The following is a 16,955-nucleotide window of genomic DNA, read 5'->3' as shown; positions in this document are numbered from 1 at the left end:
CTGCTACGCTCACCAACTCAACCTCATTATGCAGCAGGTCACATCTCATATCCCAAAGGTTAGTCAGTTCTTCTCTGACCTGGCCAGATTCTCTAGCTTTTTCTCAAAATCTCCCAAGAGAACCTGTGTGCTTGATAAAGTGGTGGCACACAGAGTCCCAAGAGCAAGCTCAGTAAGATGGAACTTCCATATCCGGGCTGTGAGCACTGTGTTTGAGCACAAAGAAGACCTGATCCAGTGTTTGAGACCATCAGGGACTCAGGAGAGTTTGATCCCACCACTGTAAGAGAAGCTGGAGGGTTTGTGAGACTACTGGAGGATGAAACTTTCAGCTTCTTCCTGAACCTGTTCCATCACATCATGCCTCATGTGGACATTCTGTACAGCCAGCTCCAGAAACGGACCATCGACTCAGTCTTTGTCCAGAGAATCATGCAGCAGTTCACAGACAACATACGAAGTATCGCATAAATTAATACGTATTTTGTGCTGTTTAATATTTCTGATATTGTGTTAACCTCTGTCCTGCTTGAACTTGACATTTCTTGTTTTACCTGGAAACTAAAGCTCAACTTTTCTCTTCTGGCTCTGTTCAGAGATTCCCTCCCTACTTTCTGTGGAGAACATAGTGGCAGTGTATCTGAGCTGGCCAAGAAACGCCACACACTAGGCCCAGGTGATCTTCAGAGGGTAGCTGCAGAGGTGAGATAGAAGCTAAATGTGTGGTGTTGGTCTTTTACAGTGTTTTTAATCATAGTGGTGCATAGTGGTGTATTGTGTAGAAAAGTGGGGAAGACATCTTAGAATAGGCCATGTATAATTAAGTCTACTTTTATGGGGGTGCTATGTTCATTTGCATTGTCCCTTAAATTAAATGAACACATAATTCAAAAAATAATTTGTTTGAATAAAACTGACTTAACTTCATCTCCATATTGTATTAAATGGGTGAATTAATTTTTTAGGTTTGTGACACCATCTTGGGCCATGCAAAAGAGAGGTTCTCCTTCACCAAACATCTGATCAGTGCTACGCTGCTACAAGCAGACAGATTCCAACAGTAAACAGCCAGGTCCCTGAAGCAGCACTGAATACCACCATGGAGGCTTACCCTCTTCTGAACAAAGAAAAGTTGAAAACTGAACTGGCCCTCATCTACAGCAATGATGAGTTCAAGAGCTGCCCTGCTGCTGTGGCTCTACACCACCTTTAATGAGGAACAATCTTCAGGACACCTTCTCAGAGACTGTGGCTCTGCTGAAGATCATCATCACAACTCCTATGACTACAGCTGAATCTGAAAGGTGCTTCTCAACACTGAAGAATCAAGACCTTCCTCAGGAACACAACGGCACAGGATCGTCTCAATGCATCGGCCATGCTCTCTATGGAAGAGAAACTTGTCAAAAACATCCCGACTTTAACCATAGAGTCACTGAGAAATTTGCTTCTCTCAAGGATAGAAGGGCAAAATTCATGTACAAAAAGTAAAGCACTACATGTCACTGTAATGTTGCTTTTGTTGTTTTCAGTTATTTGAATACAGTGACACTATATTAGATTATTTGGGTGCTTTTTTTGAATATATGTATGTTTTGGAGTTTGGTATAGCCCCCCTAGAGAAAACTACACCAGCCGCCACTGGCTTGCAGGGATAAAAACCATGAATAATTTTCAAAGACACTTCCTGAACCTTGTTTACAATAAGATATTTAGAAGGAAGACACCAGGTTTCTTTCCACACATTTCAACACATTTGGGACAGAGACATTGTCTTTCTGGAAAAAGGTACGTATCTCACAATTATTATTTTCTTTTTAGTAGAAAACCAAATTTGACCTACGTGGGTATCAGCAGGATCCGGGATGGTGGGAGTGATGTCAGAGGCATCAGTTTCTGAGAAGCATCATGAACCAGGAGGAAAAGCATCAAGAAGAAGAGCTTATTCCTCTGGAGGTCTCAGAGTTCAGAATATGACATTAAGATGCCTCAGAACTGAATAACTGTTTAACGAACAGGATTCCATGCTTAAACCAATTTTCCATAAATAAGGATTTAAGTTTATATAAGATGTCTTTATTGTTCCAAATGAAATGACGATGGGGGAGAAGTTGTGTTTTTAAATTAAGGACCAAGAAAGAAGCATCTGTTCATAAAAGCTTGATAGCTGAAGAGGGAGTTTAGTAATACTGTAATTAAAAGAATCTAAAGCCTCCAACTTTAGAGAATATGTAGTTAGGAATGACGATCCAGACTGAGGAAGCGTTTCTGAGAAACTGTTTGATCCAGTTTATTTCAAAAATATTATTTAAGGTTGAGAAATCGAGGAAGTTTAGGCCACTGGGTTCACAGGAGTTCAGGGTAATGTAAAAGTAATGTAGTGTACTTTATTCTTCCACAAACTTTTTATCAGACTGTGTTTGTTTCCCTCCAGAGACAAGGCTGCGGAGGGCGAGCGAGAAAGGCCTTCTGCTTTAGTTAATGACACTCTGCCTCTGACTGATCGATCGCTCTGAATCCACGAATCAAACCTCGTCTGTACTTTTCAATTACAGGCTCAAAGTTCAATGTCTTGATTTTTGTTAATATTTATGCTGAGATAAGATTCCTTCTCAGGGATGCTACAGAAGGAAGGAGCACTACAGTTTGAAGAGCTCGGAGCTCACGTTTGTCGGCATTTAAATGGAGGCCGGAGGCTCTGAAAGTGATTTAATAATAGAGACGGCTGCAGGGACTTGTGATGCATCCTAAAAAAATAAAGCTGGATGGTCAGCAAGCTGACTAATGATCATTTCTTTTTCAGCTATAATGATGCCTTTCAGGTGGTTTATTTGAATAAAGTCTGAGAGTAAGTGAGTGCATAGCAGGAACAGGTATGGGGACACTGGGCAGCCCTGTCTGACGCTGCGTTTCATATTAAATCTAGAGGAGGTTCCTGAGGAGAGTTTAATTAAGCAGTTAGTGTTTTCATACAGTCTTAACTGCTGCACAGAAACCAAACTTTAAGGCTTGAAACGTGAAGTTATGTTCGATGGTAGCAAAAGCTTCACGAAAATCCAAGAATAAAACAAGACTGCTATCGACACAGAGATCAGCATAATCAATAAGAACCAGTCTGACATCATTAGATAGACGTCGTTGGTCATGAAACCTTTTGGATTCATCAGTAGTTGGATACTTCGTTGGGGTCATCCGCAGTAATATTGTTGATACAGAGTTTAGAGACCGAGCTGAATTTACCGCAAATCTTTCCTGATTAAAAAACGTTTGCAGAGTTTTAGTGCTTTTGTTCCTCTTCCTCCGAGCATTTTGTCTCCTTCTGCTTTCATTTATAAATGGCATCTAATTCATTTTGAAGTGATTCCAAAACAGGCATGTCATTTCCAGATAGGTTTTCAGGTTGATTATGGGTGAGAGTTCTGATTGTAGAGATTAAATTTGTTTCCTCAAATTTTCTAGCTTTAGATAAAGAAGCCCCAAATTCTCTGAGATATTTCATAACTTCATATTTTAAGAGTTCCTAGAAAACAGTTATGGAGTAATGTCTTCTTCCAGTAATGATTAATTAACATTTACACGTTTTGGAGTCATTTTTTAATGCAGCGTTATTAAATTCCTGTATGAATTTCTGACAGCTCCGGTAGTGTTTGCCTTGAAAGAGACGCAGCTTTGGGATCAGTTAAGGGAGTTGTTAGGATGGTTGTATTAATATTGATCTCATCTAAGACCAACCAGTAGTCTATACGAGACATCAATGTGTATGTTTTATTACTCCATGTATATGTTTTTCCTCCAGATATCTACTAAATTAAGTTTCTGCATAAATGTAGAAAGATTAGAAACTAAAACGTTATTGGTCTTTGAAGGCGTGAAGTGTTCGTTTTTTTCTGTGTCGTTGAAACGTCCCAGGCGATGAACGATATCTAAGTCCTCCTTGATCTTGGCGTGACTAGCACTGATGACAGCACAGCACGGATCAGCAACCTTAGTTTTGATGTTTTCCTGTCTGTTTTCCGGGATCCCGTGAAGCCTCAGATTCCATCTACGCTGATAACGCTCCTCATTGAGCCTCAATTCTAAATCCGATAGTTTCTGGACATTATTCCCACAAGTGAGATTTACCGCGTTAACTTCGGCTTTCAAAGTTTCCACCTCTGCAAACACAAAATCAATAGACGTTTTCAAAGCATCGATGCTCACTGTATTGAGGTTTTTCATACTTTCCAGGTTATCAGAGCGCTCACTGATTAAGCTAGCTATGTTATTTTGAAGTTGGGTGAGCATCAGGTCACTTTTCATTTTTTTTCCGGTTTGGAAGGCGTGCTCGGGTCGGAGTCTGGCAGTGGACATAGATCTGAGCTCTGGGTGTCCTCGATGAAGGAACCGTTGAAATCAATTGATAATTTAAACACGTAGCTAAACACGTGTTTGCTCGTGTTGCTCGCGAATGCCGGCTTTTTCTTCTTTTTGTGTGTTTTTTGTTTTTATTGCACTGTGCAGAACCGATGCACTGCTAACTTACAACAGGCAGGCATTACTGGACATTGCTAGAGTGGATTTTTACCACCAGATCTGCAACTCATTGTGCGCCTGCGCAACGCCATGAAGGCCCCAGCACACCGTACTCAAGCGAGCCAGCTGACCCGAGGAGAGTGCTTCGGAGACAGGTCGCAAGAGAGGAAAGAGGGGAGGGCTTCATGCAAGGCTGAAAGCCCGTGCCAGCCGACCACCGATACCCGGCCTCCTGCTGGCTAATGTGCGATCTCTGGAAAACAAGCTGGACGAGCTAAGAGCCAGGATTACAACACAGAGGGAAATAAGAGAATGCTGCGCTCTAATTTTTACTGAAACCTGGCTTTCAGACAACGTCCCAGAGTCTGCCATTCAGCTACAGACCCACTCCATCCACCGAGGAGACCGGACAGCAGCCTCCGGTAAGGCGAAAGGGGGCGGTGTGTGTGTGTTTACCAACAACGCCTGGTGTGAAGATGTATGGACTGTTCATAGACACTGTTCGCCTGATGTGGAGTTCTTATTGCTAAAGTGCCGTCCCTACTACCTACCAAGGGAGTTTACATCTGTGTTTCTGGCCGCTGTTTACATTCCTCCGCGAGCCAACTCTACAGCAGCACTTGATAAACTCCATGACGTCATCAGCGCACTGGAGACGGCTCACCCTGACGCTATTTTTATTGCTGCAGGCGATTTTAACCAATGCAACCTACGGACTGTACTTCCCAAATACCACCAACATGTAAACATTCCCACCCGTGATAAGAACACTCTGGATCATGTATACACCAACATAAAGGGTGCATACAGGGCCGCACCCCGCCCCCACTTCGGACACTCCGACCACATCTCTTTGTTCCTGTACCCGGCCTACAGAGACCTACAAAGACTCAAACAATCTAATCCAGTCACCAAAACGGGTGAAGCTCTGGTCACCTGAGACTGAGGGAACACTGCAGGACTGTTTTGCTACTACAGACTGGGATGTGTTTAAAGCTGCAGCTACTCTGGAGGACTCTTCTGTCAGTGTACAGGACTATGCTGACTACGTGACTGGGTACATCAGCACTTGTGTGGATAACATCGTGCCCACGATACAAGTTTCCCAACCAGAAGCCCTGGATAAACAGTCAGGTATGTCACATGCTGCGTGCTCGCTCCACTGCTTTTACATCTGGTGATGAAGCAGAGTACAAAGCGGCGAGGTACGGACTGAGAAAGGCCATCACAGCAGCCAAGAGGCAGTACAGAGAGCATGTGCCAACGAGCTGACAGACATTCTCACCTCCATGTTCAACCTCTCCCTTACCCAGAGAACTGTTCCCTCCTGCTTCAAGACCACCACCATTGTCCCTCTTCCCAAGAAGTGCCCCCCACCTGCCTGAATGACTACAGGCCAGTAGCACTCACTCCAATCATTATGAAGTGCTTTGAGAGAGTGATGCTGACCCACATTCAGAGCTGCCTGCCGGTCACACTGGACCCCCTGCAGAAGTTCTTTTATTGCACAATTAATCATTCAATGCTGAATGTTGTGCAGTTTATGTAGCACGCTGCACATTATGTACATTGATTACTTTACTTTATTTATATTTTACCTATAGTTTATATTTTATGTTTACTCTTTTGCATGCTCTTCTTAAAATAGTCTTTTCTATATACTCTGAATATTTATGGCATTCAGTGTGGACGGCAAAGTAAGAATTTCACTGTACAGGGAAACCTGTTTCCTTACTGTGCATGTGACAATAAACACACAACCATCTTGGCCGGACTCATATTGTAGATATCTACGAATGACGGCGCATCCCAACCTGCCGTCTGATGACATCACTACTAGTGGACGACCTCGGTGTTCTTAAAGGGCCACTCCACAGTTCCTGCTGTTACAAGCCGCTGCATTAACCATGCGTGTCACTACTTTTCTGCTTTCTTTGCTTTTAGCTAATTTCAGGCCCATTTCCAAAGTTTCTTTTCTCTCCAAGGTTTCAGAGCGAGTTGTTGAATTTTTAAAATCAGCTGTCTGTTTCAGTCTGGTTTTAGGTCTCTCCACGGCACTGAAACTGCTCATATAAACATTTTTAATGATCTTTTACTGAACCTTGATTCTGGTAATTGTGCCATTTTAATTCTCCTGGACTTAAAGGCAGCGTTCGATACCGTGGACCATACAATACTTTTATGGCATCTAGAGCACTGTGTCGGCTTCAGAGGCTCTGCCTTAAAGTGGATTGAGTCCTGCCTCACAGACAGATCCTTCTCTGTTCAAATGGAGCAGTTTTCTTCCTCAGTGGCCCCTCTGGCCTGGGGGGGTCCCCCAGGGGTCGGTGTTGGGTCCACTTCTGTTCTCTCTTGTATGCTACCCCTGGGGTTGATATGTAGGAAGCATGGTGTTGCCTTCCACTGCTTTGTGGGTGTATCGGCCACTGAAGGCTCCTTCCAAAGATTCCCTTCAGGCTGTGCTAAATTCCAGAACTGACATTAAAACATGTATGAACTTAAATTTCTTAAAATTAAATTGGAACAAAACGGAGGTTGTCTTATTTGGCCGCCCTGAGCTGGTTCAGGTCCTTGATAATTCTCTTGGCCCACTAGCACCTCACAGAGGATCCCATGCCAGAACCTTGGTGTGATTACGGATGCTGGACCAACAGGTCAGCTCAGTGAAGTCTAGCTTGTTTTAGCAAAGACTTATTACCAAAGTCAAGCCTTATCTAAGCAAGAGACCTTGAAAAAGTCATTCCTGCTTTTATTTCTTCTTGCTTAGACTACTGTATGTGGGACCTGAACAGTCGGAGCTTCACCGCCTGCAGCTTGTTGACAATGCAGCCGCCCGTCTCCTCACTGGGACAAAGAGACATGAGCTCATAACCCCGGTTCGTTCTCTCCACTGGCTTCCAGTCAAGTACAGGACTGATTTTAAGATTATTTTATATGTTAAGTGTCTGAAGGGCCCCAGAATCCCAGAACAGAGTTCTACAGCTGATTTAGTTGTGAATGTCCACAGAGTAACACTGTACAGGAGACATTTTCCACTGTCTTCTCCTCTCAGCCTCATGGACAATGTTAGTCTGATGGCTTCATTTTCTCTACTTTTTCCAGGACTAAAAGCTGCAGACACAATCTCTCCTGATCAAGATGAAGTCAGTGGAAGAGAAGGACGACCTCTCACACTCACATGCAGATATCAGACAGGCAGAAATGTTTCCATCCTTCACCATTAACATAGTTCAACACAACAGTAAGTACAGTACATTTATTTCTATAGTGCTTTTCACACATAAAATCACATAAAAGTGCTTTACAATAAAATCCATAAAAACAGAAAATGGACTCAGTGAGAATCCAGTTTTCTGATATCATCATTTTACAAGTTTTATTATTAATATAAATTCACGAGATCAGAAAAAGCACCAACAGTGATCACTGCATGCATCTCCACCACTGATGATGTTCAGTTACAACAATTATTTATTACATCGGTGTGAAAAACCAGCTTCATTCAGAGCATTTTCTAAAAGCTCAAACATCTTCTAGAACGCTGCGATCACACTTAATACCTTCGATAAAAAGTTGATTCAATAACCAAAGAAGCCTCATGACACGTAAAGATTTCTGGAGCGTTTCTACGGATGACAGAAATTTACTATGATACTTAGAAAACACACTTAATCCAGATTCAAGCTGCACATCCAAAACAGAAACTCTGAACACGGAAAGAAAACGAAAACGGTTCCAAAAACTTTCCACCAGGAACATCAGGACAGAAGCCGGACTCTTCTAGAACTACGCTGGCAGGAGGGTTTTATTTGTATTGATCCACGTAAAATGTCTTCAGAAGCTCAACGTACGGCCGGGTTTTTATATTTCACAAAAACATCCGTGCTTGAGGTCAGTGAGGCGAGGGCCTGAAAAGTCGTACACGAGATCCTATGTGTCCAAAGACATCGTAGAGTCCTTCTAGAAACGGTTTATTACAGGACCTCACCGAACACCTTCCACTGAAACCTTTCCTGTTAACAACCCGGCTTCTCTGGGTGAGTCCTCGTCTCTTCAACTCAAACCTTTTCCAAGTGGGAAAAGAAAAAGCTTCTCGTCCTGGAGGCTCGAAAGGACGCCCACAGAAACCAGCTGGTTTCTCACCTGTGCGTTCTCATGTGACGCATCACGTTACTATTTTGACTGAAACGTTTCCCACATGTTTTACAGGAATACGGCTTCTCTCCGGTGTGTGTTCTCATGTGGCGGACCAGATGGCTGCTCCCATTGAAGCCTTTCCCGCATGTCTTACATGAATACGGCTTCTCGCCGGTGTGTGTTCTCATGTGGCGGACCAGATGGCTGCTCCCACTGAAACTTCTTCCACATGTCTTACATGAATATAGCCTGTTACCTGAGTGGGTTTTCATGTGACACAACAAACTGCTGCATTTACTGAAGCATTTCCCACATGTTTTGCAGGAATACGGCTTCTCGCTTGTGTGAACTGGTGTATGCGTTTCAATTGATGCTAGGTTAAAAAACTTTTTGCCACAGGCGAAACTTAAATACAGCTTCTCAGCTTCGTTATCAGTATTACTATGATTTTCTAACAGAAAGACGTTTTCAGCCGAGTTATTTTCCGGTGCTTCATAACTGGTGTTTGGTGTCAGCTCTGCATCTCTTTTAGCTCCCGAGTCATCAAGCCTGCTTCCCTCTAAGCTCTGGTCTACATGGGAACTGTGAGAGGGAATCTGGTCCTTGTTTAGATCTGCTTCTCCGAGCTCATCGCTGGCTTGAGTCGCAGTGGTTGAAACCCCATCGTTCTCGTGCTTTAAAAGAAGCTGCTCTCCCTCCTGAATGGTAAGAAGCTCTTCCTTTTCGTCTTTAATATGCAGCAACTCCGGTTCCTCCTGATCCAGATCTGAGTTGCACCTCTGGTTGTACAGCTGTTGTACATCTGGAAAGGCCTCCTCATACACATGTTGATGAGGGAAATCTGGAGAGACAAAGCGGGAAAATAAAAAGCTTACATAAAAGAAGTGTAATCATTCCCCCCGTTTTCATACAATGAAAATGAAATGTTTGGAACATTAGGGAAAATGTGTTTCTCATGCATAGATTCCATTCAGGTGGACCAAAGAGGGAGCATACAACACTTCAAGAACATAAAAGATCACTTCTAGATTTGGAGATGGCGGAGAAAGTCGCATTCAGGGACATTCTGTTAAAATCCTCCTCAAATCCAAACTGGTGCATCATTACACTACGAAACTGTGCAGAGGGTTTACAAACGAGGCCAAACAAGCCGGAAGACAAACAATCTCCCAAAAATCTTGGAAATGAAGAAATACTTTGATTGTACTGCTGACAAGTTTTCGGACCAACTCTGTGCTGACCGAGCAATCATCGACCAACATGACCAGACGACACATGGAAACAGCTCTGAATCACATGGACTGACAACCACCTTCCCAACCTCATCCAAAGACAAGCGGAGCATCCACCTGAAAACAGATGAGCTGAAAAACAGACCATAAACACCAGCTTTCCTGGGAAAGCTGAGGGCCGACATTCAACCTCTTTTATGGAGACATTTCTGGAGGAAACTTCTCCTTGTGCTCCACAAGATGGCGCTGCAGACAGCGGCCTTGGTGCTTCGTACTGTCCATGTTTTTTTGTTTTGGGCTGGTTTCTGCAGTCCCTCTCTGGCTGCTAACACAGGGGAGGAACTTTTAAACATTGGAAAGTCCACTGCCGGAACTTTTTCTCTGGTTTTCTCCGACCCGGACACTTTTACAGAGATTCTGGTTGGAGAAGCAGCGGAGACCCAAACGGATTAAACAACCTGGAGCTCTCGTCCAACTGAGGCAGCGGGGATTCGTACTCTGCTCCCGTCTGCTGGACGTCCGCTGCTTGGCAAATAAGATGGACGAGCTGCTGCTTCTCACCGCAAGAAACACGGACTTTTGCCGCCTTGTGCTTCACTGAAACTTGGCTCAGTGAACACATCCCGGGCTTGAACTACAGGCTTGCAACAACAGGCGGCCAACCAGATAATAGTGGAGAAAAAGACATCCAGACTCCCTGCTCATAACTCTGGGAGATTTTAACAGAGCAGACCTCACCCACGAGCTCAGACAGCATAAAGTGACCCACCAGGGACACAAAGGCCCCGTTTCCACCAGGAGCCAAGTCGGTACTGTGTCATTATCTAAACTGAATATGCTGCCTTGAGGAGAAGAAAGGAGGAAGCGCTCAGGCAAAGACTGACATGAAGTTTACTGTCCTGCTCTTGTCCTCCCAAACCTGCCTAGACTCTCACAGCTGGACGAGTTATCTGCTCATGGCTGTTTGTGAACGTTTGATTATCAAGCGCAGAGAACGGCGACTCCGGTTAAGGAGAGAGGTAATTATTCAAAGTTATGTTACGCTGTTTTTAGCCGTTAGCTACAACATGCAGCCCAGCTCAGCTCTAATCACCTCAACTTGCCAGGGACGTCTGCACGAATCCTGTTCGTGGACTTCAGCTTGGCGTTCAGCACCGCCATCCCTGAAATCCTCTACTGGAAGTTCACCCAGCTCACAGTGCCCACCTCCACCTGCCAGTGGACTACCAGTTTTCTGACTGCAGAAGGCTGGGGGGCATCACATGCAGTCTATCAGCGCTGGCACCCCCAGGGCTACGTCCTCCCCCCACTGCTTTTCTCCCTCTACACCAATGACTGCATCTCTGGGGACTCCTGTGTGAAACAACACCACCTTGATTGGTGTGATCCGGGACGGGGACAATCTGCATACAGACGGGAGGTGGAACAGTTGGTCCACTGGTGTAGTCAGAACCATCTGGAGCTGAACCCACTGAAGGACTTCAGGACAAATCCCCCGAAACCTGCCTCCCCTCACCATCTTCAACAACTAAATGTCTACTGTGGGCACCTTCAGGTTTCTGGGAACCACAATCTCTCAGGGTCTGAAGTAGGCTCCTTCCTGCGACAGCTTAGGCGGTTTAACCTGCCAAAGGAGCTACTGATCACCTTCTACACCGCTATCATCTAGTCTGTCTGCACATCCATGTCGATCTGGTCTGGATCAGCCACCAAACTAGACCGGCACAGACTGCAAAGGACAATCAGGTCTGCAGGGAAGTGGGGTCGACCTACCCTCCATCCAGGACGTGTACCTGTCCAAGGTCAGGAAACGGGCAGACAACATCTCTGCAGACCCCTCACACAAACTTTTTTTTAAACTCCTCCCACCTGGTAGACGCTACAAAAAACTGTACGCCAAAACCACCAGAGACAGAGATTCTTCCCCAGACCATCACCCTGATGAACAATAACCCACGCCGAGGCATATTTGCACATCGCTGCACATACTGTACTTGCATATAACTGCACGTACCTACACTACCTTAACCTGTAAACACCAGGGATCGACCAATACGAATATTTTAGGGCCTCTGGCCGATACGGGCTGCCGATTTTCCTGAGCTGATATTTGGAGCCATAAGTGACATCATAAAAATGACAGTAACGTTATGAGTCTCGTTTTCTTTTTAAGAAACATTTATTAAAAATGAAAGTTCTGAAAGTTTTTAATAATCTGTTTCTTTAAAAAAAAAAAATTAGGAATGAAAGTTCTGAAAGTCTCCTCCCTGAGTTTGAACATCCTGACGATCCTAGGAGCTATGTTGTTGGGGGATTTATGCCTCTGGTAGGATCACCTATGGCAAACAGATTTCTAGGGGAGGGACCAGACAAAATGCGGCTCAACAGACCCCTATAATGAGTCAAATCAATGGATCCAGGTTTCCCTTGTCCAGACGTGGGTCACCGAGCCCCCCCCTCTGGAGGTAGGGCATGGAGGCAAGCACCTGGTGGCTGGGCCTTGGCAAAGTGGGGGGGCCCAAAAGGGTGACATGGGCCTCCCCTCCCATGAGCTCACTACCTTCAGGAGGGACCACAGGGGTCGGGTGCAGTGTGAGCTGGGTGGCAGTTGAAGGCGGGGACCCTGGCGGTCTGATCCTCGGCTGCTGAAGCTAGCTCTAGGGACGTGGAACGTCACCTCAGGAGCCTGAGCTGGTGCGCGAGGTTGAGCGGTTCCAGCTGGATATAGCTGGACTCCCCTCGACACACGGCTTGGACTCTGGAACCACTGTCCTCGAGAGGGGCTGGACCCTCTTCTATTGTGGAGTTGCTCCAGGTAAGAAGCACCGAGCAGGTGTGGGCATATTCATATATATGCATAACCCCTATTTTCTGTGTTCTAATTGAATGTAGGTATAAAAATACTAAAACATAATTGACATCTAGACGCTGCTGTGAGGAAAGAATATTTTGGGACTCTATCCACACCAGGAGCCAGCTGATCATGGCAGGCCAGGGTCCCCAGTACAGCCATAGGGCTGCAGTGCAGGACCTCCAGCCTTCCAGACAAGATGACAACTGCAACAGCTTAACTCGTCTACTCAGGATGAGGTAGAAAGATTTAACCAGCTCTTTGGCTCAGCCAAGTACTGAAGAAGCTGCTGCACTTATGTCCAAGATGATGCTGTTTGATGAAATCGTGATCTTGTATTTAAACAAAATGACTTACAGAAAACTAAAAAAGTTATAAGCCCTGGCTCTAGCTCTACATGCAGCACCTGGTCCACCTGGACTCCAGCAGTCTGACTACCACTTAATGACGACGTCCCTCCTGTTAGAACAACACAAGCATGAATTCATAACCTCAAATGTAAGTCGCTTTGTATAAAAGTGATAGAATAGAATAGAACAGAATAGAATAGGATAGAATAGAACAGAATAGAACAGAACAGAACAGAATAGAATAGAATAGAACAGAATAGAACAGAATAGAATAGGATAGAATAGAATAGAACAGAATAGAATAAAATAGAATAGGATAGAACAGAATAGAATAGGATAGAATAGAACAGAATAGAACAGAATAGAACAGAATAGAATAGGATAGAACAGAATAGAATAGGATAGAATAGGATAGAACAGGATAGAATAGAATAGGATAGAACAGGATAGAATAGAATAGGATAGAATAGGATAGAATAGAATAGAACAGAACAGAATAGAATAGGATGGAATAGAACAGAATAGAATAGAACTGAATAGAACAGAATAGAACAGAATAGAATAGAACAGAATAGGATAGAATAGAACAGAATAGAACTGAATAGAACAGAACAGAATAGAATAGAATAGAACAGAATAGAACAGAATAGAATAGAACAGAATAGGATAGAATAGAACAGAATAGAATAGAACTGAATAGAACAGAACAGAATAGAATAGAATAGAACAGAATAGAACAGAATAGAATAGAACAGAATAGGATAGAATAGAACAGAATAGAATAGAACTGAATAGAACAGAACAGAATAGAATAGGATAGAATAGAACAGAATAGAACAGAACAGAATAGAATAGAACAGAATAGAACAGAATAGAATAGAACAGAATAGGATAGAATAGAACAGAATAGAATAGAACTGAATAGAACAGAATAGAATAGAACAGAATAGAATAGAACAGAATAGGATAGAATAGAACAGAATAGAATAGAACTGAATAGAACAGAACAGAATAGAATAGGATAGAATAGAACAGAATAGAACAGAACAGAATAGAACAGAATAGAATAGAATAGAATAGGATAGAATAGAACAGAATAGAATAAAATAGAATAGGATAGAACAGAATAGAATAGGATAGAATAGAACAGAATAGAACAGAATAGAACAGAATAGAATAGAACAGAATAGGATAGAATAGAACAGAATAGAATAGAACTGAATAGAACAGAACAGAATAGAATAGAATAGAACAGAATAGAACAGAATAGAATAGAACAGAATAGGATAGAATAGAACAGAATAGAATAGAACTGAATAGAACAGAACAGAATAGAATAGGATAGAATAGAACAGAATAGAACAGAACAGAATAGAATAGAACAGAATAGAACAGAATAGAATAGAACAGAATAGGATAGAATAGAACAGAATAGAATAGAACTGAATAGAACAGAATAGAATAGAACAGAATAGAATAGAACAGAATAGGATAGAATAGAACAGAATAGAATAGAACTGAATAGAACAGAACAGAATAGAATAGGATAGAATAGAACAGAATAGAACAGAACAGAATAGAACAGAATAGAATAGAATAGAATAGGATAGAATAGAACAGAATAGAATAAAATAGAATAGGATAGAACAGAATAGAATAGGATAGAATAGAACAGAATAGAACAGAATAGAACAGAATAGAATAGAACAGAAAAGAATAGGAAAGAACAGAATAGAACAGAATAGAACAGAATAGAACAGAACAGGATAGAACAGAATAGAATAGGATAGAATAGGATAGAACAGGATAGAATAGAATAGGATAGAATAGAATAGGATAGAACAGGATAGAATAGAATAGGATAGAATAGAATAGGATAGAACAGGATAGAATAGAATAGGATAGAATAGGATAGAATAGGATAGAATAGAATAGAACAGAACAGAATAGAATAGGATGGAATAGAACAGAATAGAATAGAACTGAATAGAACAGAATAGAATAGGATAGAATAGAATAGAACAGAATAGAACAGAATAGGATAGAATAGAACAGAATAGAATAGGATAGAATAGAACAGAATAGGATAGAACAGAATAGAATAGGATAGAACAGAATAGAATAGGATAGAATAGAACAGAATAGAACAGAATAGAACAGGATAGTACAGAATAGAATAGGATAGAATAGAACAGAATAGAACAGAATAGGATAGGATAGAACAGAATAGAATAGGATAGAATAGAACAGAATAGGATAGAATAGAACAGAATAGAACAGAATAGGATAGAACAGAATAGAATAGAACAGAATAGAATAGGATAGAATAGAATAGAATAGAACAGAATAGGATAGAATAGAATAGAATAGGATGAGGTTCTCTGGCTGGATGTTCCAGTCGAGGACCGTGATAATGGAAAGACGCCTCGCTGTAGGTTTTAGTCCTGGCTTTAGGAACAACTTTGACGCTGGATGCAGAGGACGGCGTAAACGCTGGTGTAATGTGTGTGTGATATAAAGGTGTGTGTGTGATATAACGGTGTGTGTGTGATATAACGGTGTGTGTGTGATATAAAGGTGTGTGTGTGATATAAAGGTGTGTGTGTGATATAACGGTGTGTGTGTGATATAAAGGTGTGTGTGTGATATAAAGGTGTGTGTGTGATATAAAGGTGTGTGTGTGATATAACGGTGTGTGTGTGATATAACGGCATTTCCATCATGTCCATATGACACAGCCTCCTTTCTCTTCATGTTGTTTTATTTTCTGTTGTTAGACATTTTTACTTCTGAGTTGCAAAGAAACGTAATGCTGTTTATTCCCCGTTATCAATAAAGTTAATAAAAACTGTTCAAATAAAAATATAAAGATGAGAGAGGAAAAAAAGTCATTCTCACATTTCATTGCAGACCGGCTGAACTCAAGTTATGAACATTTTCCTTGTCAACTAAATTTACATCCATTACTAGTTCATGTGTACTAACCAACCTAAAGCTCGATTAAACAGATTCTTATCAGATCCTGGTTTCTCTGTGTCTAAGAATCACCTTTAAACCCTACAGTGTGTTAATGTTTCCAAAAACTTCATTTTCCTCTGAGTGTAAAACTAAATGTACCGTAGAGCTCTGATCCTCCATGTTAGTTCATTCAGACCATCCCAGAGCTTCTTACCTGCTGTGTGGGAGCTTCTCTGCGCTTTACTGGTTTCCAGCAGTCTGCGCTGACGATCGATCTCTTCTTCGTACTGGACGATGGTTTTTTCAAACTCTGTGAATATTTCTTCAGCAGCAGCAGTTAGTCGCTCGCTGATAAACTCTCTCAGATGCTGAACTGAAGACATTGTTGCTGAAACACTGAAATATTCAGCTGAGAGACGACAACACAACCGTCTTCCTGCTCCGTCCTCACACGAGGAAAGCTAACGATGCTGCTAGCGGCTTGTTTACTTCCGGTTGGTGTCACACTGGGAAGTTCCGGTAATGCAGAAAAGCGGATTTCGAAGTGTGAAGACTACACAGGCCCTGCACTTTTTCCCAAGGCTGCAGACCCTGAATTTGGGACATAACTATAGTCCTATAGTCCTAACTATAGTATATATATATATATATATATATATATATATATATATATATATATATATATATATATATATATATATATATATATATATATATATATATATATATATATGAGCAGAGTCTGGGAAAAGGGCACAGGTTTTGTGATTTTTGCCAAAAACATCATAATGAAAAATTAAAGACCGCTGAGAACATTTTAAATAGTTCCAAATAAGCATTGGAGAGGCTCTTTAAATAAAGAGGTTTTTTTTTTCAAAGGTTTCTACACCCAAATTGTCCTTCAAGTCTGGAATG

General features: G+C 42.2%; 1 protein-coding gene across 1 annotated transcript; it reads right to left on the bottom strand.

Annotated features, from left to right (window-relative positions):
• Positions 1 to 7,753: 7,753 nt before the first annotated feature.
• Positions 7,754 to 16,560, bottom strand: LOC121645150 (zinc finger protein 572-like). Its single transcript, XM_041993551.1, has 2 exons — positions 16,255 to 16,560; positions 7,754 to 9,490 (listed from the first exon to the last, which is right to left on the bottom strand). The coding sequence occupies exons 1-2, from the start codon at positions 16,421 to 16,423 to the stop codon at positions 8,652 to 8,654; spliced, it is 1,008 nt and encodes a 335-aa protein (XP_041849485.1). The 5' UTR covers positions 16,424 to 16,560; the 3' UTR covers positions 7,754 to 8,651.
• Positions 16,561 to 16,955: the final 395 nt, after the last annotated feature.

The sequence above is a fragment of the Melanotaenia boesemani genome, chromosome 8 (assembly GCF_017639745.1).
Source record: "Melanotaenia boesemani isolate fMelBoe1 chromosome 8, fMelBoe1.pri, whole genome shotgun sequence".
NCBI classification, from domain to species: domain Eukaryota; kingdom Metazoa; phylum Chordata; class Actinopteri; order Atheriniformes; family Melanotaeniidae; genus Melanotaenia; species Melanotaenia boesemani.
Note: the sequence above shows the minus strand (reverse complement) of the source record. Positions and strands in the feature narration are given on the sequence as shown.